The following is a 23,838-nucleotide window of genomic DNA, read 5'->3' as shown; positions in this document are numbered from 1 at the left end:
CCATTACTGAAACTTGGTTGGACAAATCCCATGACTGGAGTGTGGTTATCGATGGCTACAGACTGTTCAGAAGGGACAGAGAAAAAAAGAGGGGTAGAGGGGTTGCCCCCTTTGTCAAGAAATGGATAGATTATGAACAGCTGTCTGAAGAACAGCCATGAGAAGGTTGAAAGCTTATGAGTGAGAAATAGTGAACTGAAAAAGAGAACCCTGTGGTTGGTGTTTACTACAGGTGACTCAATCAGGAGAAGCCTATTGATGAAGCCTTCTTGCTCCAGCTACAGGAGACATCACACTTGCAGGTTCTTGTCCTGCTGGGGGGCTTCAACCACCCCAACATTAGCTGGGAAAGTAGCACAGGGAGTGGTAGGCAATCCAGGAGACTCCTGGAATGCATGGAGGATAACTCCGTGCCAGGTAATAGATAGCACTACCAGAGAGGATGCAATATTAGACCTGATGGTCACCAATGTAAGTGAGCTAATGAGGGTCATCAAGATTGGAGGCAGCCTGAGCTGCAGTGATCATGCACACATGGGAGTTTGCAGTCCTGAGGAATATGGGTCAGGCAGAGTCAAGACCCATAATTTTAGGAAAATAAGCTTCCAGCTGTTCAAGGAGTTAGTCAATAGGATCCCCCTGAGAAACTACCCTCAGGGACAAGGAGCAGAACAGAGCTGGCAGATCTTTAAGGAAGTCTTCCATTGAGCAGAGAGCTTGCAATCCCCAGACACAAGAAGTCAGGCAAGGAAGGCAAGAGACCAGCATGGCTGAGTCAAACTAAAGGGCAAGAGGGAAATGGACAGGCAGTGGAATCAAGGACAGGTGTCCTGGAAAACATATAGGAACACTGGTTGTGTCAGGATGATGTGTGGAAGGCCAAGGTGCAGCAGGAGCTGAACTTGACAAAGGAGGCAAAGAATAACAGGAAGAACTTCTACAAGTATGTCAGCCAGAAAAGGAAGGTCAAAGATGTACCATTCCTGATAAACAAGACTGGCAAACTCTCAATAGTAATGAGGAAAAAGCTGAGGTATTCAACAGCTTTTTTGACTCAGTTTTCAATGGCAACCTCTCTTCCCACACTTCTCGAGTGGATAGACTGCAAGACAGACTGGGAGAGCAAAGTCCCTCCCACTGTAAGAGAAGATCAGGTTCATGACCACCTGAGGAACCTGAACATACATAAGTCTATAGGACCTGATGAGATGAATCAGAGTCCTGAGGGAATTGGCTGATGTAGTTGCCAAGCCAGTCTCCATCACATTTGAAAAGTCATGGCAGTCACGTGAAGTCCCAGGTGACTGAAAAAAGGGAAACATTGTACTCATCTTTATAAAGGGTAGAAAGGAAGACTCTGGGAACTACTGTCCTGTCAGCATCACATCTGTGCCTGGGAAGATCCTGGAACAGATCCTCCTAGAAGCTCTGCTAAGGCACATGGAGGACAGGGAGGTGATTCAGGACAATCAGCATGGCTTCACCAAGGGCAAGTCTGACCAACCTAGTGGCCATCTACAATGGAGTGACTCCATCAGTGTACAAGGGAAAGGCTACAGATATCCTTTATTTAGACTTCTGTAAAGCCTTTGACTTGGTCCCCCACAATATCCTTCTCTCTCAGTTTGAGAGAGGATACAATGGGTGGGCTGTTCAGTGGATAAGGAATTGCTTGGATGGTTGCATCCAGAGTGTAGCTGTCAACAGCTCAGTGTCCCAATGGACATCAGTGACAAGTAGTGCCCCTCAGAGGTTTGTATCGGGACCAAATGTTATTCATTGTCTTCATCAATGACATAGATGAAAGGATTGAGTGCACCCTCAGCAAGTTTGCAGATGACACCAAGCTGAGCAGTACAGTTGACACTCCTGAAGGATGGGATGCCATCCAGAGTGACCTGGATAAGCTCAAGATGTAGCCCATGGGAAACTCATGAGGTTTAACAAGACTAAGTGCGAGGTGCTGCACCTGGGTCTAGGCAATCTCTTGTATCGATACAGGGTGGGGAATGAAGAAATTGAGAGCAGCCCTGCCAAGGACTTGGGGGTGCTGGTGAATGAAATCATAGAATCTTTATGGTTAGAAAAGGCCTCTAAGATCACCAGGTCCAACAGTAAACCTAGCACTACCACCATGTTCACTACTAAACCATATCCACACATTTTTTGAATGTTTCCAGTAATGGTGACTCTACCACTTCTCTAGGCAGCCTGTTCCAATGCTTTAGAACCCTTCCTGTAAAGAAATTTTTCCTAATATCCAAACCAAACCTCTCCTGGTGCAACTTGAGGTGATTTTCCTTTTGTGTTGTCACTTGCTACTTGTGAAATGAGACTGAGACCCACCTCACTACAACCTCTTTTCAGAGCAGGAAGATCTCCCCTCAGCCTTTTCTTCTCCAGGCTACACAACCCTAGCTCCCTCAGCCACTCCTCAGAAGACTTATGTTCCAGACTCTTCACTATCTTCACTGCTCTTGGACACACTCCAGTGCCTCAATGTCTTTCTTGTAGTATTTTTCTTTAATTTAGGGGACTCTTTTCTATCTGAATGCATCTAGTAACTAACTAGTTTAACAACCTTGTAATTATGCGTAAACATGCTACTGGAAAGACTCCTACATTTTGGTTCATTACCATATGTAACAAAGTACAAAGCCATACAAAGGAAATCATAACATACAGCAACAGTATAGTAGCTTTAAACAAATGAAAATGCAAATTAGAGTCTAGAGAATATTGGAAAAAAAGCTGATAAAAATACAAATAAAGCTCACATTTCTAATAGGAAACTACCTGGCCACGTAAAACCACTCATCTTTCTGCATCTAAGCTGTCTGATTGAAACCAATGGGCTAGGGTTACTGATGTGTATATACTCTTGCATTGTATCAATCTAGACAGACAGAAAAGACTGCAACTTCCACTCTTTGGAGTAAACACTTATCTTTAATAAGTCCCAAGATAACCACTACATACTGAAATCTTCCAACTGCAAAACTGATGCAGCACTGATTTGTACTGCTAAGTTTCTTTATTTCTGAAGAGGAATACCAGTCACTGACAGGATGTTGTTTCATAAGATATTTAAGCCAGTGTAAGAATGGGAAGTTGTCTGAGGTACCATCGCATGTCTCCTCACTCTACATGATCCCACACCCATCTCTTGCATTGGCACCACAACTGTGCAGAACCAAGGAAATTCTGCAGAAGCCTGTCAATCCCATGGAAAGATGCTGTTCTTTTTTTAGTTGGTTAACCTTCTGTGAAATCCTTATCCTGAACTGACCCACCCAAATGCTGACAACTACTAGATTCAATGCAAAGAAGTGTAAGTAAAGGTCAGAGCAAGATAAAAAAAGACAACGGTTTCTTTTTGTAAAAGCCTGTAGCCACACAAGGGTAGGCAGTAGTCTCAAACGGTACCCAAAATCTACTCAAAAGACAGTTCCTCTCCTAGAATAATCTTCTATCCTCCTACATTTGGTGCTAGAGCTCCTGTGGCAACTAGGAATCTGACAAGGGAACTACTTCTATCTCTCACTGAAAATTTTCACTGGAACAGTTTTTTCATCTAAATCAGTTCCATGACCCATTTAACTGCATGCCACTTGGACAATTAGGCTAGCCAAGACAAGTATTTCAGCAGTAGTTCACAACATCACTTGGAGATAAATGTCAATACATTGTTTATTGTGTGAATGTCTAAATTTTAGCAGTATTACTGCTGATAATCCTCTATACGCACCATACGGGACAGCAGACACTTCACATTCTATCACAGTTTTAGCTGTGAGCCGTGGAAGAAAAAATATAAATATCACCACATTCTCTTATCAAAATAGGCCTCCTCCTTTTAACATATCATTTAAAAATTGCACTTTTTTTTTTTTTAAACACACCTGGTAATTCTGCGTAGTGACAGGAGGTGGTGGTGGTGGAGCTTCTTGTTGCCTCTGTGTATAACCATAATCTGTAGCTGTATGCGCTGTAGGATAGCCTCCATAAGCAGCAGCTGTTGCAGCAGCTGCAACAGCTACTGGAGCAGGCCTGGCTACTGCAACTGTAGCTGCTGCTGGAGCATAGGCTGCAGTGACAGTGTGCGCAGCAACTGGTGCCTGGTGGACAGTGTAGCTGGCAACTGTAGTTGGATGGGAATAAGCTACGCCCGAAGCTGGCTGCTGGCTACATTGGAAAAAGACAGTAAGTAAATAATTAGATTAATCCAACATACTCATCTAATGCCTAAACATTTCAAACTCCTAGATTTGATTCATACTTTTCTATTCTACAAACAGATCTGGAACAGCTATCATACAATGTAATTACTTTTATTACCTCTTATCCACCCCATTAAAAAGGCTGTATCATTTTGAAGTTTCTGTGAATGTAAATATATCTGCAGGCAATGACTGTCTTCTTAGCAAGGAGTGGTGGTAGCTGTGTTCCACTGCTTGAAAAGAACCCAAGCCTTTCATTCAAAATAATACAGAAGTCTTACACAGTTGTTTTTTTCATGACCAATAAGTTTTTAAGTGTTTTAGTGGTTCTTCAGTAAAACTGATATACCTGTAAAATTAAGAAAAATACTGCTTCTCTGTGAGAGCTCATTACTGATATGCACTTGCATGATGTTTTTCAGGAAACCATATTTTTAAAAAATGAGATTTTAAAGACTTCTGTGAAAAATAGCTCAGAACTCTTGAATTTAAGGAAGAGAGACTTTAAATATTTCTGATGTGGGAATTTTTCCACAAAAATTGTAAATTATAAAAGCTGGCCCCACTCACTCATACAGAAGTCCACTGCCTCACAACATGAAGCATCAAAAGAATGGGCAGTCAAATCAAGCAAGACAACTGCTACCAGAGGTCTGGCAATCTTCCAGGCACATGCTGAGATTAATTTGCTTCTCTTTAATGTGCAGGTAAAATATTACCATGTAGCTATTTAATAAGAATAAATAAATATTAATAGTGGAAATAAAAAAATATGGCTTCTAAGACTTAATTATTTGAATGAAAACAAATATTGTTGTCCTATAATGATTTATAACTTTGTATTATTATTAAAATCCTATAATAGCTATTTTTAAACAAATAAAGTGAACTGGGCAAAATATCACTATCTGGAACAATTATATGAAATAGGGGATTGAGTGATTCTTATGACATTTTTAGCACACTTCCTGTACTGATTTTCACTATTTTAGAGTCTCTATAGAGTTTCACATCTCCACATCACTATTAAAAAGATTATTCAAAAACAATTCCATGCCTATCAAGGAGGTAGTGTCCTCTAATTTTTAGAAAAAAAAAATGAAATCTTGTTGGAAGCAAACATACTCAGTGTCAAAATGGAATTTCAGCATGATTATGCCCAAAGCAAAAGGAAGAAGTCGCGGTCTTTCCTAAAGACTGCAATATTCTCTCTGACATAGCTATCAGAAACAAAGCACCTTTTAACTATAGTTACTATTATTTTTTGCAAAAGATATTTCCATAACTCCCTTTTGTTTAACAACTTTTTTTTAAGAAAAACTGATTTTGTAATTTTAATTACAGCAGGACTCATTAACTTCAATATATATTTTTAAAAATTCTTACAGCAGAAACACACAGAGAAAATGTTATTATTATTGGACTTACACACCTGGACTCTACCTTCTTCCCATCTTAGGCCTGTTTGGTTTAAAAACTACTTGTATTTCATTCAAATTTAATTCAGTTGTGAGTTGTACTCAATTATGTTTAATTTTCAACTTCTTAGCATAACAGTGGAAGAAAAGACCTGACCCACTCTGGTGTAGCTCCCACCAGTGCTTGACATATATAAAAAGTTTATCTATTTTGTCAGTTTAAAGTGAGAAACCAAACTCCATCAGAAAATTCAGGAAGACTATTTTATGATGGTAAAAGTGAATGACAATCTATAAAATTAGGCTGTATTATCTACATAACTAACAGTACAGAAGTGTAAAATATTCATACATTCTGAGCTAATTCACATTATCATATGTACCTACTAAAAATACATTACATTGGGAAAACAGGCAGCAGACTTTATCTCAAACTGCACTTGAACACATCAACAGTCTAATACTGCCAACAAGGAAAAGTCTTCCTCCCCACTCTTATTCCTCCTTCCTCCCATATACCAAACCTGGCTATGCCATTCTATTTCATCCCTAGTGCTAGTTCTGCTACTTGTCAAGCTATTCATTGCACTGATTTAACTCATTAATCTAGCAGAAAACTACGAGATTTTTTTTTTTCCTGAGCTCATTTTCTAATGTGGTAGAAATGTTAAAAACATAGTAGCTCACAAAACAGTCTGCTGTATAACCCAGATAAGTTATACATATGGAAGCAGAGGAAAATAATCAAATAATGGGAGAGAAAGAACAGGGACCTCCCCAGGAAGCGTTAATCTGTCTCAAGTTTCATGAAACTGTGCTTAAGTTACTATTACAAAATACAATAGTGTTAACAACACACTATAAGGTAACAGTATCAGTCTATCAATGAAAATGCTTTTGTTCTCAAAATATATATATACATATACATATATGATTAAAGCTGCCTGAAAGTTTTCAGTGTTTAATATTGTGAAGAGATTGTGATCATTATGAGCAGGATTATTAACAAGATTCTGCTAACAGACAGTTTAATTTCTTCTGTGCTGTTTTTGTACCAAACTTCCTTATCATGGTATAGAATTAGCAGCTCAAATAATTTGATTTCTAAGGCTAATATAATTCTATGACCATGTTTATTTTAGCAAATCTGTTCCTCTTGCTTCTGCAACACCATGCAGAGCTAGTGACCAAGTTTGCAAGACTACAAGAAAAATATTCTAGAACTGACTGTTACTTCATTTTTAAAAGTTGTTATGCTATGTTATAGAAATTCATATCAACATCACATCTTTCCTGAATTTATGTTTCTTTTTCTCCCCATGGTCTTACTGAGAATCTTTTAACATAAAGATGACCAGATACTTTCAGGTAATTAATTTATAATCAAAATATTTTTGTGTCACTGTCATTTAACTTACAAGAGTTTTTAATCCTTGTTTGGTGATTAGTGCCTCATCACATTTGCCAAGATGAACTTATCTCCCTCCAAACTATTTCGCTAGCTCCCTCTTCCACCAATCTTTCTTGCAATTTTTCATTGCACATATCCTAGTATTATCTATTCTTTCATTACTACAGATGGCAAGAATTGTATGGATCATGAGGTGAAGTTTCAGTTGTGCCACTCACTCTGCTCCAGACTTCTTTCCAAAGAATCTAGCTTCCTCAGAGCAGCTTCTTGTAAAGTTACCTGTGTACTGACAATATTTCCTTCGCATCAAATATTACAATGCACCATAAATAATAAGACTCAAGACCAATCCCTAGAGTACTCCACTGCAACTATTCCTCTTTGATAATCACTCTTCTAATTCTACGAACCACCTCTACTATCTCCTCTACAATTCTTTTACTAATCTCTAACTTAAGTAATAATTTTCCATATTGTACCACATCAAGTATTTCAACTTAGTCCTAATAAATAAGACTCAAAAAACTTAGGCACTTGATCAAGTTATTAGAGCAACAATGAAATATGGTATGTCAGCTGAGCTATGGTAACAAACCACACGTGTGCTCTTTACTGCAACAAAGAAAGTAATTCAGTTTAGCTTAATCCCTTAACATAGTGGGGAAAAAGTTGAACCAAATTAGAAGCAGACAGAGAAGCTAACTGATTGATCTGGTACCTTAGTGAGTTTTCTTTGTAGATCAATTCTTCTCTTTCCCCAAATAAATTCTAATATCCTTAATAGCATTTTTGAGTTCAAAGAATTCTAGTGCTCTTAATATGAAAAGATATGTAGTCCAACTGGCTTTACTAACTAGACAGAACTTTAAAATGACAGAATAATTTAGGCTGAAACAAAGATTATGAGATCATCTGTTCTAACCCTATGCCCAAAGCACAGCTAATAACAGTTACATTAGTTTTCCCAGGGCTTTGTGTCCAGTCAGGTTCCAATCATCTCCAAGAATGGAGAATCCAAGACTGCTCTAGACAACCTGTTCCAATGTCTGAACACCCTCACTGTCAAAATTTTTTTTCATAAGTTTATGAAAGCTTGTTTCAAAAGCAAATGAGTTCTAAACCAACATTTACTTAAAGCAAACCCAGTTTGTGAACATTCAAGGTAACTTCATATTACAATTCTTACAGTATTTTAACTTACTATCAAAACAAACATCATTCTTTGACTTAAGAAGTTACAGGCAAAGGACTCGTCAGCTTCAAATCTTACTCTGTTGCATTGCTTTAATAATATCTCTTCTGCCAGAGATTTTCATTCAAAATGAATCTATTTTATTCATACCACACCTATTTCTTTGGCTGATCATAATAGTAACAGTGTTTCCCCACCAAGCTCACTTTAATTTCTATTTTCTAGGAACAACACACATTCTTCAATACTCATCTTCCATCTTGGATTTCTATTTCACTGTATTTTCACTATCGCAGTCACAGCCAGTGTACAGGCTACATGTTGCACTCAATTGTTCTTCTCCATGTTCTGTAGACGTATGTTTTAGTCAATGACAGGTCATTTCCAGCACCTTACCTAATGTTTTTCATCTCTCCCTACGTGCCCTAAACTACTACTTGCATATCCCTATTTCCCTATGTGTTGGAAATTATATAATTTCCTAACTAATGGTTTTAATTAACTTTTTCATTAATTGCTTTAAATAATCATAAGCAGTGTATTACTCTTAAGCAGTATGATTTTTCACTTTAGCCAGCATGTAGATAAGTTGTTTTGTTTTTTTTACAGACCGTTATTGTTAGAGTTTGATTATTAGATCACTGAAACTTTAAGTTTTATGAAACTAACCCTGATAAGCTTCAATGAACAAAACCTGAGGGACTTAAAAGCTGGACACCTGGAATCCAGAATTTATAGCCCTCCAAGGACATGTTGAAGTATCCAGAAGATAGAGGAGACTAACAAAGACGATCCAACCTGTGCTGCAGACTCCCTGTCTGGGAAAAAGACAATAAAAAGACGGAAAAATGTGGACTAATAAACATGAAAAGTGGGAAATCAATAACCAATAAAAGACAGAATACTAATTAATGAAGAGAATTATGTAATTTAGAACCAATTAACATTAATTTGTTTGCTAATAATGTATAAATAAGTAAAAAGTTTTGAAAGTTGTGTGCACCTAGGTGGAGCTATCCCCTTATGCACCCTGGCCTGGAATAAAGTAATGCCTACTCCTTAATACTAAAAAAATTGTGTTAGAGAGTTTAATTTATCCCAACATTTTCAGCAAGACATGCTCTTTGCTTCCTCCTTCCAAATAAGCTCACTACTATTCAGAAGTTTTAGACCCCAATGTATACCTAGCTTGCTCACATCTTTCACATCTTACCTAAAAATCCTCAAGGATCAAGAGAATTAATTCTTTACATAGAATTATTGTACTACAGTGCATGAGAAAAATTTGGGCTTTCTTGAAACACCTTTGACTCAAATCTTTGAATAACAAATACACTAAGTTCTACTGACATTAGTGATGGAAAATACTGATGTATTAGTATCAGAAAAAGTGCCATATATTATAAAATACCACTATATTAAACCTCCTAGATAAGGCTGATTGCAGCAAGCTGTGACCATGTATTTTTCTCCACACTAATCTTCAATTCCATGTCAATATGATTTTCTGGGGAGTGAAGGGCCACACTAGCTCATAATCTTGCAGAATTTATCCATCTACTCTTTACTTGGTTGCACACCATTGACAGCTCATTATCAAAACATTGATGTTATTCAAGTCTAGATAACAGCCATGTTCACAAGGATAATGCATGACAAAAAGAACTGAGTTTTAGATGTTGTCTGCCTGAAAACTATCAACCACTAACATTTTCCTTGTCAAAATCACAGAATCAAAGAATGGCTGAGGTTGGAAGAGACATCTGGAGGGTCCAATCCTGTTCAAGCAGGGCCAGCAAGAGCCAGTTGCCCAGGACCATGTCCAGACTGCGATTTGAACATCTTCAAGGAGGGAGACTCCAGAAGTTTACTGGGCAACCTGTGTCTGTGCTGTCACCCTCACAGTTTATAAAACATTTTCTGATGTCCAGAGGGAACCTCCTGTGTTTTGGTTTGTGCCCATTGCCTCTGGTCCTGTCACTGGGCACCACTGACAAGAGCCTGGCTCTGTCCTCTTTGCACTCTTCCTTTAGGTATTTATATACATTAACAGGATCCCCCTTGAGCCTTCTTATCTCTAGGCTAAACAGTCACAGCTCTTTCTCTCAGCCTTTCTTCATAGGTGAGAGGCTCCAGCCCCTTCATCATCTTTGTGGCCTTTCACTGGACTCTCTCCAATATGTCCATGTCTCTCTTGCACTGGGGAGCCCAGAACTGGACACAAGACTCCAGGTCTGATGGAGCGTAACTGGCTCAACTGTGCTGACGTGAGAGGCAGATGTCATGTCTTAGAAGGTGTCATAAACCATCAGACCCCCAAAGTGCCCCCAGACTCATTCCTGAGGCCTTCCACCAGAGGACTAGGGACTGAAAGCTCTCCCCCCCAGGGGAAGTACCTGGGCATTCCCACTCAGCCTGAGCATATTTCAATCCATTGGACTTCATGTTTCGAGGGTTTTTTCCCTACCTCCAATGGATCAAGACAGTGATCACTACTGTGACTAACGGACATCAAAACTGCATCAAGTCTCATTGCAGATCCATGGGTAGTGATATGTTCCCTTACTCTTATCCTTTCTTTCTTTTCTCTTATACATTTTCTTAAATGATATTTTCATGCTTTCATATTGCTATATTACTATAAATAATAATCAAAATGGCTACATACCTGCTTTCCATTGCAACCAAATTGTTCTAAAATAAACCCTATATGTATATATTTACAAACATCAATCAGTGTAATTTCACTCTAATCCACCCCAAGGGATTAACAAGAACCTAGGTTACCCTTGCCTTCTAGGGCGGGTCATAACACTTCTGTACCAGTCTCGAACATCCAGTAACATCATACACTGCACTTGAATACAAAACTAGCTATAATTGCAAAAGTTCACTTCCATATGGCTACCTAGAAGACTGCATCTTAATCTAAACTCACAGGCACTGTGATTGGCTCTGGACCCTATCTGCTACATTTAATTGCCTTTACCTACAAAGGCTCACCACACTTAGCAATTCAAAGTTAACAATTCACTCCTAACTACCCAAGAATCTCACATCTGTGACCTGTCTCATTAGAGTAGGTACATGCTATGAACATGAGATGAAACTCAGATGCTCAAAGGTTTTTTATCTTCTTAACAGGAAGCAAAACCTTAACACAAGATTGAGACCATCACATTTGCACACTTCTCTGTCCAAATATTTCTCAATGTTCCTATCTCTCCATCAGCATCCCCACATTTCAGTCAGCCAGCTTCAAAATAAAAGCATAATTATGCCTCTTCTCCAGCAGTGAATCAAGAATGCTAATATTTTTTATACATGAAAAACAAGCCAATATTAGGTTGTTCATTTCAAACTGAATAGACACAGTGGTTAAGATGGCCTACAGAGTATACACACACATACAAACTAAAGAGGACTAGTATCACCAAATTTCACATTTATTTCAGGCTTGTAAATAGATGGATTAATAGTTACTTAAATAAGTAACAGAGTTTTGCATTGTATGCAGGTTTATAACCCTAGGCCAAATACCACTACTAGCACAAAGGTATTGCAATATTCAGAGGAATTTTCTGTACTGGTATTTGCATAATCTAATGCTTCTTTCATTAAATCATGATGTCATTACATTAAGATAAACTCCCTTTTAGACATTGATTCCTGTGTTTTCTGTTCAAAATATTCAATTCATTCTTATGAAAGGACTGATTTAACACTGATTGCTTTGTCTCTTCAGTTTCAGACACGGTAAATGTACAAACCATTTATAGGATAGAGTCTTTTACTGATACGTAAATGGAATACTATCTTGTACTTTTGATAGCAAAGGAAAAAGCTTCTTTCAATCAGTCTTTCCATTTTCCCAAGAATACATTTAGGATTAACTATGAAAACAGTTCTGAATTTGAACTGTATTCCAATGATATGGTTTTAAGGAAATTTCAAATCAGTTGTTCAGGTTCTTATGTCTACAGGCCACCTCAGCTCCACAATAAAAGGAATAACAATTTTAAAAAATTAATCTCCACTTCAAAATTGCAGATATATATGGATCTCAGTTTATTATTCACTCAAAGATTTATTTACTTACAAAAAAAAATCTTCTATGTTATTTAAAAACTCATTCATACACCATAACTCATTTTCAAATTCCACAACTGTCAAGTAAAACATAAACATACTGTGAGCACCTAATCAAAAAAAAAAAAAAAAAAAAGAACAAAAATATTAGCTAAGTTTAATCCTCTCCTTAACTATTATACATTGGAGTAAATAAAAATTAATTTATTTTATATCCATTTCCAGAAAATAATCACTTGGGAGTCATTCCAAGACCCACATAAAACTGTATATTCCTGAAACTATCAGGTATGCAATTTTGATTAGCTAGATAACAGTAGCACACATCTGCATTCATTTGCCAATAAATCCTCATATTTCATATATTTGCTTTATCCTACTATTTTCCCATTAACCAAGACTTAGGAGTCAAGGAAGGCCTTTATTATAAATTTATTAAATGAATAACAAAGATTCAAATATGAACTTTAAGGTGCTACTCCAACACAAGCCAAAAATGTGATGACGTTCATTATTGTATCTGGGTTTTGCCAAATTAAGTAATTTGATTTCATAAAAAGTGAGATAAGAGATGCTACCAATTAGTTTTTAACAGTCTGACACACAATTTGGATGCAGAAAGAGTACAAAGATACAAAAATTTAAGGCAACATACCTATACAAAATATATGGTTACAGGTCCCTGAGCTCCACTATAAGACCTGCTCCTGATCTTAAGATACCCAAGTAGGAAATATTTTTAAAAGGTGTAAAGCTCCAAAAGTACTTTCTCTGCTTTCTGATACATTAATTATAGCATTGCTTCAGTGGAATGGGACAGTCCCCTGTATTTTCTGGTGCTTCTACTCTTCCCTTATTTATCCAGTCTCCCATAGGTTGGGTTGGTGTAATTTTAACATGTGTTAAAAAGGATTCCATCTTCCCACACTGACATAGGGGGAAGCAAAGACTTGGGGAGCAAGCCCCATCTTCACTGAAAGAGAAGTGTCCGGGGAGCAGCAGACAGTAACTTGTTGGCGTTGTTGACTGTAAGTGGCCATTTTAATTTAAGGGCCTTGGGATCTGATGCTGCCTCCTCCGTGGTGTTCGGCTCCACCTCCCCACCCTTACACCACTGGGGATACAGGGAGGTCCTTACCAGGATAAGAAAACACACCTGCGGGAGAGGCAGATAAGCACATGGGTCCCAAGCACAACTATCGCGGAGGAGCGGGTTGCAGAAGCAGGCTCCACACGGAGCGGAAGATGGGAGGAGTCCCGAGCACTCACCCCGAGGGGGCGGGGAGATCCCGGTCAGGGACACGAAACCGGAGGCAAAGAGGGAAGTGACTCCGGGCAAGGACAGAGGGAGGGGCGGGGTAGGGAGGGGTCGCGGTGGTTACCTATACTGGGCAGCAGCCCCGCTATGGGTGAATCCAAAGTAGTTGCCGGTGGCCATTTTGGCATCTTCTCCCAGGCGGCTGGGCACTGTGGCGAAGATAACCAAGAGGTGGCAGCGGTCGGGGCCATGACAGGAGGCCCGGCAGGAGGAGGCGGGGAGAGAAAGGGACAGACAGACAAGAGACAGAAGTGCGCGCGAGCGCCAGGTCAAACACGGGGCTTCAGGACCACCGCTCCTCCGCCCCGCGCGCGGGCCGCATCTCCTCCCCTTCGCCGCCGCCCCCCTCCCCCCACGCTCACGGACACACAGAAACATCGAGCGCCATTACTTACCATAGGTGAAAGAAACTACCGGGCATATAGGAATCATGAGTGCAAGCTAGCAGGGACAACGGCGGTTGAACTCTCAACTCAACTCTCATCCCCCTCCTCACCGCCGCGTTCGCTCACTCCCTTCCCCCCTCCACACACACCTACGGCGACAACGGCAAAGTGCGGCCGGACCAAGGCCGTGCGCACGCGCGAGATGTGTGAAGGGCTGCTAGAAGTTGTAGTTCAGCCAATGGCTACGCCCCCGCCCGCAGAAGAACACCCTCGATGTCGCGTAGGCCGCCACCACACTTGAGGCATGAATCCTCCTGCGCTTGATGTTGCAAAGGCTCTTGGGAGTTGTAGTTCCCCTCGCTGAGGCCCGGGCGCGAGGAAGAGCTGTTCTTAGACTAATGCTGCGCGTACCACTCCTCCTGCCTGTCCCCTTTCTCCCTCCTTCCATCATCCCATGTCACACCTACAGTCACACCGCACCTGCACCCGTGGACTCATATTGCAAAGATAGGGTCGGTTTCTCATTCTTGCCTGCAAACCCACAACACACCACAATAGTGATAGGGAAGATGTGTGCCAATGTCTTTACAAACAATTCCATGGGTGAGGGTATGGGTGTTAACGTCTTTGAAATGGGTCTTAATGTCTCTACCAACTTCAAGCCGAAGGTTTGTTACAGAACCCCGACAGTTTGACTCATGAAACAGACAAATGGGTTTGCACAAGCCTGAGTTTCTAAACTTTGGGTGAAAATGACAGGATCGGGGGTGGGGGGCTATATGCTTCCTAGTACCTCAGCCGATGAGGAAAAGAAGAGGGCAACATGTGGCCCTAAACTTTTAATTTGTTTTTCTATCACATGGACATCACCCAGAGCTTGCCTGTAATCTGTTACCTATTTCATGGATTAAATCTCCTCTTAACAATTTCCCCCCACTGCTACCTAGGCTCCTTTTTAAAGAGATATCTCATTTGGTAGCAGGTGGATGCACCCAAAGGACCTGTGACCTCATGGAGAGTCCATGCTGGAGGAGTTAATGAAGAATTGCAGCCTGTGGAAAGGACCCACAGTGGAGAAGTTTGTGGAGCAACTGTCTCCTGTGAGTGGGACCCCACACTGAAGCAGGGAAAGAACATGAGGAGGAAGAAGCAGCAGAGACAAGGTGTGATAGTAACTGACTGCAACCCCCATTCCCCATCCCCCTGCCCTCCTGGAGGAGAGGGCAGGGGAGAGGTATCAGGAGTGAAGTTTAGCCTGGGAAGAAGGGAGAGGTGGGGGGGTAAGGTGTTTTAAGATTTGTTCTTATTTCTCATTATCTTACTCTGTTGTTAATTGGTAATAGCCATTGGTAATAAATTAATTTCCTGAAGTTGAGTCTGTTGAGCCCATGATGGTAATTACTGAGTGATCTCTCCTTGTCTGAAAATATAATGAAAGACTCGAGTCTTTCATTATATTTTCTGTCCCCTGTCCAACTGAGGAGGGAAGTGACAGAGCAGCTTTGGTGAGCACCTGGCATCCAGCCAATGTCAAACCCACCACACAGCTGTGTGTAAAGTATAGCAACTTAAGATGCCAAACATCCTTGCCAATTCACTGGTCATTAATATTAGCTTTGCATAGGAACTAAATAGTACTGTACCTCTTGTTCTTTCTTATCCTAATCAAGTACAATAGAAAAATGATTCTGCATGGGAACTTCTGAGGTTCACTCTCAGTCAAAGTGCTTTTCTGTGAAGAAAGCAGCAATTGTGTGAAGAAGATGCTTAGAAAAGCAAAAGTCCAAATCCTGAAGCTATTGTTAGGAAAATTAATCCACAAACTCCAGAGGTTTATGTCCAAAAGGAGACAGAGGAGTCCTGTAACTTTATTCTAATAAAGGAAGAGGCCATGGGGCATTTCCCCTGGGGTCTCTCAGATTTTTGGAGGATGCAGCCTCCTTTTTATCCTAATTTCCCGGACGTGTTTTCCTTTCTCTTTCCCCATTGGCTGAGGTACAGACTTCCTGAAACGCCTAATACCTGACTTCCCCCCCCACACTTTTTTTTTTTTCCCTTGTGTTTATCAGTGAAATTCCTATGGAATTTATGGTTCTTCCCATTTTTTTCTTTCATCTATCAGTATCCAATTTTATTTATCAGCAGACCTACAGTTTTTTTGTAAAGACAAATCTCTCTCATTCCATTCATCAATCAGTGGAATACTTCCCATCGTTTCTTTTATCTCAGTGCTAGTTTTATCTACCAGCAGACCCACTGCTTGTTTTTAAAGACAAGTCCCTCATTCCTTTCACAATATTCAAGAGTACTTCAGGAGAGGGCTCTACACAAGTCTCCTATAGAAGAACTTACTCTGCCACAAGAACCACAGTTGATTTGGGATATATAAATGAGATCTCTATACTGTCCTCACCTTGTTTTTATGAAAAATTGTTCACAACTGGACCACCGGACCATAGCATTTGGACGAAAAGGAAATAGAAGTTTTCTTTGTTCTCGTGTGTCCTGGGTTGCAGTGTAGGATGTGCACAAAGTATTTATTCTATCATCATCTTCATGAGCTGTTGGAACCAGGTGGGGCAGTGTTTTCCCAGGCCCCCTTCCTTTGGGCTCTTCTGCTAATGGCCCATTAACGCCTGGCCCATGACTCACAGGTAACTCCCTCCAGGAGTTATCTCTGTTTAATGGGCCATCAAGGACCCACTTCACAACTCCTCATCCCATTGTGAGATGCTCCGCCCAGGGGGAGGAGCCAAGCATTCTCACCTGGATATAAGCTGGGATTTGGGACAATGCAAGCAGCCCTTACCTACTGGATTCCCAGAGGAGCAGAGCTACCAGACCTTTCTACAGGATCACTGCTTCAGGAAGAGCACCTCATCTGGACTGTTTCCACCACCCTGCTCAGGTTGTATTCTGACTCTGTCAGCGGTCCTTTGTGTTATTGCATTTATTTTATTTTATTTTTACCTTTTTACCTTTCTTCTTATTAAATTATATTTCTGACTTGGAGCCTCTCACTCGTTTTGCTTTCAAACCACAACATTGTGTCTTTCAACTTCTCAGTTATAAGCCCCCCAATATATTGATAAATATACATATTCAATACACGTTTCATTAAAATTCAAGCATTTATATACACACACTTTTTAACACTGTACCACTGAAGTTGTATTTTTGCAAGTGTTAAAGCCTTGTTATAAATTACTATGTAGTTGTTGGCTTTCGCTATTATGTATTAGCTTTTGCAAATTATTATTAATCACAACGATTTTGATATAGTACAGTTTGGTATCACTTTTAACTGTTTTTTATATAGTATAATTTGTCAGCTTTTATGCCCAAAGCCCTGGCCATGTGTAGCTTATATATATACTAGTGCAATAAACATATAATTTAAGCTTTTGCAAAATATTAAAATAGAAAGTGTGTTGTGCATTATAATGTTAACTTTTGCAGAAGTAGCTAATGCCTTTATTTTTGTAACTAACAATAGTGAAAATAACTCACATAAGTTTGTGAAATAACTAAAATTTGTCTGTATAATTAAATAACATTAAAAGAACCACACTGATAACATCAAAAGAAAGGATATGAAGAGGACTTCTGCCACTGACTCTTCAACTATCAATAACTCCCCATTTGTCGTTGTGAGAAAATGGCGTACTCAACTCCCAAAATTCAAATCTACAGTATTGCACGATGGGTCAGGAGTGGAACCAAGCTAAAGAATTCCTGGAACATATAAAAGACCTCAAAGTAATATTTAAATATATATAATCTTCATGAATAGGCATTTGATCAGTGCAATGAAAAAGTGTACAAAGAAAGTTGTTATAGCTAACTGGCATGCCTCTGGCAACTTGCCAAACAACCTGCACTGTTTACTGTCCCTTTTATCCCTTATTAAACTTTTAAAAAGTTTTAACAGTGAGCGTTGTTTCTCACAGCCTGCAATTGCCTATTCCTTTGCAGATTTCTTTTTCACAATAAAGATTTCTGTCTTATGTTTCATAACTTTTTTCATCCAAGTAATTTCTAGTCATTCTAATTCAAATATTCCACCCTACATCTTGTGATTTCAGCCCGACATACATCTCTGCATACGCCTCCTGTTGGGCAGCCCGATTCAGCTGTGATTTCAGCAGAAATTTCAGATTACTTATCCAGTTGAATTTTGCATACCAAATATTTGGTGCACATATCACTTTAAAAAGATTACAACATACTTTATGAAAAGTCACACTTACCAAGTGTAACAAAAAAACTACAGTTTCTCATTTTCTTGGGAAAAATATCCACAGTGGTATTATGCAAATCATTCCCTCAGTTTCCTAATAAGAACCTGATGTTTGCTGGTGACTGTGAACCATTACATAACATCTGTTTAACATATAACTACATTACTACTAGTTCACAGGATCAGATTCATCGTCTATACTTAAAAAAAAAATAAAAAATGCATCTCTAAGATGTGTATCGGATTTACTTCAAAACAAAATCATAATAAATTCAGATTAGATCCTTTAGGCCATTTTGAACTTTACCTATTTCTGTACCCATAACTGAAAGGAAAATAAGTGGAGTGATAAAATGCAAATCATGTGGTAGAGAAAGACAGAAAAGCTTTAGTGAAATGTTCAAAACATTATTTTTTTTAAATAGGACAAATAATTCTCCATCTCTTTTCCTATTAAGACTCCAGAATGATAGTCAAGAATTTCTCAAATGAAAACATACACTGGAAAGCAAAATTTTAATTTTGGAATAAATAGTACAACTGAGGCATAGATTTAAAAAATCTCAACTGATCCTTTATAGTAGATTAAAAAGTATATATGGTATATTAAAATATATTCCAAGTAGTATTTTAGAATATATAAAATGGCATTTAGTAACACTGTGCCTATTATCCTTTCACATATATTTAAACATTACAAGTATGAAACCTTCAACATAATCAGAAGATGAACTAGAAGAACTAGCCTAAACAACAGAATAACAGAGTTAAGAGCACAGATAAAGAGAAGAACCCAGACTCTAAGAGGATATGTTCTCCTAAAATTGTGCCAAGAGAGCCAAAGCACACATGGGAGAGATAAAGGTGAAGAGGTGAATGAAAGAAGACCACCACCATGGCCTGGAGACCACCACCACTAAGGAATGAGCATGCCCAGAAGAGCATGGAGTAATTACCATACCAAGCGAGGATGGGCAGAATCAAGAAATTAATATGTATGAAGAGGGTCTGTAAGATGTCATGCATATGTAAGACCTCAGGGAATAAGAAAGGGGGCAAATCCCCTGTGAGGTATGCATGTCTTTGGTAAAATTATTCCCCACGCATCTCCACGTCAATAAATACATACCACTCTAACAACTAATAATAGTTGTGGGGGTTTTTTTTCCGCGACGTTTCAGTTGGTGACCCAGATGGGACACCCTCTGTCCAGCTGTGGGGATGGGCGGCGGGGGGACTCTCCAGGTGCTGCCGGGGCATTCCTGGTGGGGATTCCCTATGTGCGTACAGACCCGGGGGGGACAGAAAAACCTGTCAGAGCCAACGCGGACAAAAGTATGTATTAAACTGAAAAAAAAAAAGCATACACTGGGATAGAAGGGCTCCGGTAAGATGCGTGAGAGATGTCCACACGCACGGCTCTAAGCCCTGGGGGTCAACTTGCAGGCATACTGGCTGAGAACCGGCGAAGGCCAGAGTATAAGAGGTTTAAAAGTTTCCCTGGTCGAGAAGCGACCTGCTAGACGCCTTGGGAGTAGGCCTAGAGAACCCCTGCGTTGGTAAACCGCGGTTGTGAATTTATAAGAACAAAGTCCGGACGTTTTGTGTGTGTAAGTGTGAGACAGCCAGAAAGTGGCAGCGCGTGGTATGAGCAAAGCACACTAGGAAATGTAGTATTGAAAAAGGAGGGGGAAACCCTCACTCTCAAGGTGTCTCAAGAAAATTTGAGTAGATTTTATTTGCGAAACTGTAAATTTGTGTACAAGTGTAGCAGTCAGAAGTGTTTGTGTTGTGAGTTTAGTAACATGTATTCAGACTGTTTATTGCAAAGAAAACTGTGTACTGTGTAATCCATAAGATCTTTCTTAGCCCATTCAAAGCTGAGAGAAGCATTTTGTTTCCGGTAATACGAGACCTCCTGGAGGGTGAACAGATAGATTAGCTTTCCCGTACCTGTGAGGCTGGGGAATTGTGTAAGACCGGCGGCACAAAAAGACCGGGAGAGGCAGCCCGCCACCTTCCGCCTGTCCCTCCGGCGTGGCCGGGGCTGCTAGCTGCTTCCCAGAGCGGCGCGGCTAGTCTCCCCCCGTCTCCCCCCCGTCCCCCCCCCCCGCTTTCTTTTTCCAGCGCAGCTAGCTCGCACCAGCCTTTCACTGCACACTCCGTCCCTGCCAGCGCCACAGCGTGCTACGCGCCGGCCCGCTGTATCTCTGTATCTTACTCCCTGCCGGCTGACTGACTCAGATGTCACAAAGTGAATACTGACTGCTACACCACCTCCCCCCCCCTCCCCCCGCCACTTCAATTTAGGCAGCACCAGACGCGGACAAGTAATATAGCTAGCAGCCAACAAGTTTTATATACACCAATTGTATGAGCATAGCCTTCTCCTTTTTTTACTATCCTGGTTGCCTCCACTTTTATAGATTAACTACCAAAGAAGAACTGAGTGGTATCCTGCTGACCTCTGGGACATAGCCGTGGTGAAACAAGTAAAAAAACCCAGAAGTCTAAACTGTAAGAAAAGAAAATTGAAAAAAAAAAAAAAAACTGTGCAAGAAAGTGAAAAGAGGTCTGGCTGGAAGCAAAATAAGGCAAGAAAAAAAGTTATTAAGATTGAAACAGAGCAAGGAGATACCCAGAGCCAGCCTGTTGGAATGTATTTTAGCACACTAGAAAGACATTGTGGGTACTGGAAGCACAGAAAACAAAAAAATTTAGTCAAGTATTGTTCACAGTGGTAGCCCTTGTACCGTTTGGATGATGGGGTGTTGCTTCGCGTATCTGTCTCTCAGGTCAGCTCAGCGTCGGCTGGGCCACCCTGCTAGCTCTGATACGCCCAACAGTACCTTTGCGTGGGTCTTTGGCTCCGCAGTGCTTTTGCCTTAGCTGTCTCGGCCGTGGTTCGAAAGAGGGGACACTCCAGGCTCAGGGAGAAAGGTTTTATTCGGGTAACTCAGGGGCAGCCCCTGGTTCCAGGCCTGTGCCTCTGGGGAGTGACCCCCGGCCTCGGTTACAGGGGGTTTTTCTTCCCCCAAAATCTCGGGGGTAGACACAAGTTACAAGACCAATGAAACAAAGCCAGGTGGGTAAGGCCAAAATGCAATACACAACATTAACAAATCAGGTGAATTTGGGATGGAGTCCTGGGAGACCCACCAATCACTGTCAGACACCTCTCCTGAAGGTTCTGGGGCCTGGGGGATGATGGACATGGGGAGGGGAATACAATAGGATGGGGGAAAATACAATAGGATGACCGAAACCCTGGGCAGAGGATTAGGTTGCCTTAGTAACTCTTATCAACTTCTGATAAGAACCCTCCAAGACAAGAACTTTGCCTGGCTAGGGTTAAAGTCCAAATCACATCAAACCTACAACTAAGAAACCTATGATACCATTTCAGCACCCCCACAATGTTGGACAGTTATCAATGTTTTTTGTCTGTTCTTTTGAATTTTTTTTTATAATTTTTACTAGATTTTTATGTTTTATTGTTTTATTAGGGTTAGGTTTATTTTAATTGGTGTAGATAACAATTGGTGATAGGCTGTATAATTAGACTTGATCAATTGGTGGGATGCTATTGGTACTAAATATGAAAAGTTACACTTAACAATTCTAATGAAATTGCATATATAAAAATTAGAATGGTTTTTGAGCAGGTAGGGACACATTGTTTTTATTTATTTTTAGAAAGGTACAAGTGGTTCTTAAGCACACCCAACTATGGCTTATGTATATAATTACAGTTTTTTGATCAATGTTTGGGTGAATTTTAAAATGACAAAGACTGCTTAGTGTCAAGGCATATATTTTGAGTATTAATTGTGTTGTTCTTGCATACAAATCTTTGCTGCTCTCGGGTAATGCAAGATTTTAGATTTACAATTTGCTACTTTTTATTTACTGTTCGGGGTCACAGATTATGTTCAATAGGATAAAGTATTGTGCTTCTATGATTTAATTTTAATGGGATAATGGGGTGCATTATATAGGTTGTGGCATTACTTATGGTGAGCACAAAGGCAGTGGCTGTGTTAGTGGTGGGATTATGGGTAAAATTTACTAGAGTCTACTAGGATTGAAGTGGTTTTTTTAAATTTTTAGCATTATTTTAAATAGCCTTTCGGATTTTAATTGGGAGGATATTTTCACTTTTTTTTTATGAACAGGGCAGCAGTTGATTGCATTTACAATTGTGCTTGTATACAACTGAGCGCTAAAGAAACATTGTCTTGAGCTACATTGAGTGCTTCTATTATTAGTTTATGGTTTAGGTTCTTAGCTTTTTTTTATTTTGGTAACATCTTTGAAACTTGCTATTGATTAACTCTTAACTCCAGTAGAGATGATTGTAGGGGCTGCTTTAATTTTGCCAAATTATTTGTTGCAGAAGTTATCTTATTTATTGCTATCTTTGAATTAATTTTGTTTAGGACTCTTAGTCCTGTCTTCAGTATTCCGGTTAGATTCTTCTGCTGTTTGCTTTTAAGGTGTGTTTGCTTTTGTATTTATGTGGTTCAACTTTTAAAAGATGTTTTTAGAAATGGAGAGCAGTTTGGCTGGACTTTTGAGATATTAATTTGCATTAATAATTCTACTTGCTTTAGGGACTACTTTGGATTAAACAACAGTTGTTGCTGGCTTGAGTTTTTAATTATGTATGGGCTAGCCTCATAAATTTTAGGCTCGGGTTTTAGCAGCGTAATTTGCGTTTGGGCTTGAGTACTGGTGTATGCTGTAATAAGCTTAGTTTTGGTGTTTATTTTAAAATTGAATGAAAGTTTAATAGTATCTTGTGCTTAAAGACAAACTACTTCTACAGCTTGTTTTAAAGTAAAATTGTACTAACAATTTTTTTTATTTAAATGATCACAATTTTCCCAGTGTTTATCTGAAGAGGAGGCTGAGACACTAATTTTAATGGCTTTGGCTTTTTTTATGGTAGTCTTATTAACTATCTTGCATCTTACTTTAATTATTTCTCTTATGGTCTATTGGAGTGGCTATAACTTTTGGTTTTGCTATTTCTGTTCTTTATATACTTAGTTTTTAGGCATAACTATTGTTGATAAGTTTAGATATACTAAATTAGAAATTTTTTTTATGGATTTAGTGTACTGGATAAAAGTTTGGGACTATAGCTACTCAGTGTTGCTTAAGTTAGACATTTTTTGACTTTTGGAATACAATTATGATTACAAACAGGACAATTTTTTGCAAACATTTGCTGTGGGTTAAGTTAATAGGTATTTTTAGCTACAATACATTCATTTTGCTTGGGTAAATTTTACTTTTAGTTCACTATTGTCTGATATTACTTTCTGAGAATCTTCGGGAATTTTTTTCTTAACTCGGCTGTGGTGTATCTAAGCACTTTGTTCTTTAATTTTAATTGCAGTGTAAGTAGTAAGGAGCACTTGGTACGGTTCTTCTCACTGTGGTTTTAAGGTTTTTCTGTAAGAGACTTAATATACACGTAGTTTCTAGGTTGTATGTCATGTACTGGTGCATTAAGCTCTGAGCTCTGAGTTTTAGCTACATGTTTTTTAATTGTTTTG

General features: G+C 39.5%; 1 protein-coding gene across 9 annotated transcripts in view; it reads right to left on the bottom strand.

The window, feature by feature from the left end:
- Positions 1-14,356, bottom strand: part of LOC310922166 (zinc finger RNA-binding protein-like) — a 50,919-nt gene extending 36,563 nt beyond the window's left edge. For 2 of the 9 annotated variants that reach the window (XM_083882568.1, XM_083882569.1), the window contains exons 1-3: positions 14,044-14,346; positions 13,713-13,797; positions 3,903-4,185 (exon numbers count right to left, since the gene is read on the bottom strand). In XM_083882568.1, the coding sequence (XP_083738694.1) occupies positions 3,903-4,185; positions 13,713-13,797; positions 14,044-14,080 (405 nt within the window). In that variant the 5' untranslated portion in view covers positions 14,081-14,346. Of the gene's footprint in view, positions 1-3,902; positions 4,186-12,340; positions 12,441-13,468; positions 13,487-13,712; positions 13,798-14,043 lie in introns of all 9 variants that reach the window. The other 7 variants (XM_083882571.1, XM_083882567.1, XM_083882564.1 and 4 more) reach the window with 7 other exon arrangements.
- Between the last annotated feature and the right edge of the window lie 9,482 nt (positions 14,357-23,838).

This window comes from Zosterops lateralis (genome assembly GCF_965231275.1).
Source record: "Zosterops lateralis genome assembly, chromosome: W".
NCBI classification, from domain to species: Eukaryota; Metazoa; Chordata; class Aves; order Passeriformes; family Zosteropidae; genus Zosterops; species Zosterops lateralis.
The sequence above is the reverse complement of the archived record's forward strand: the minus strand, read 5'-3'. Positions and strand labels throughout refer to the sequence as shown.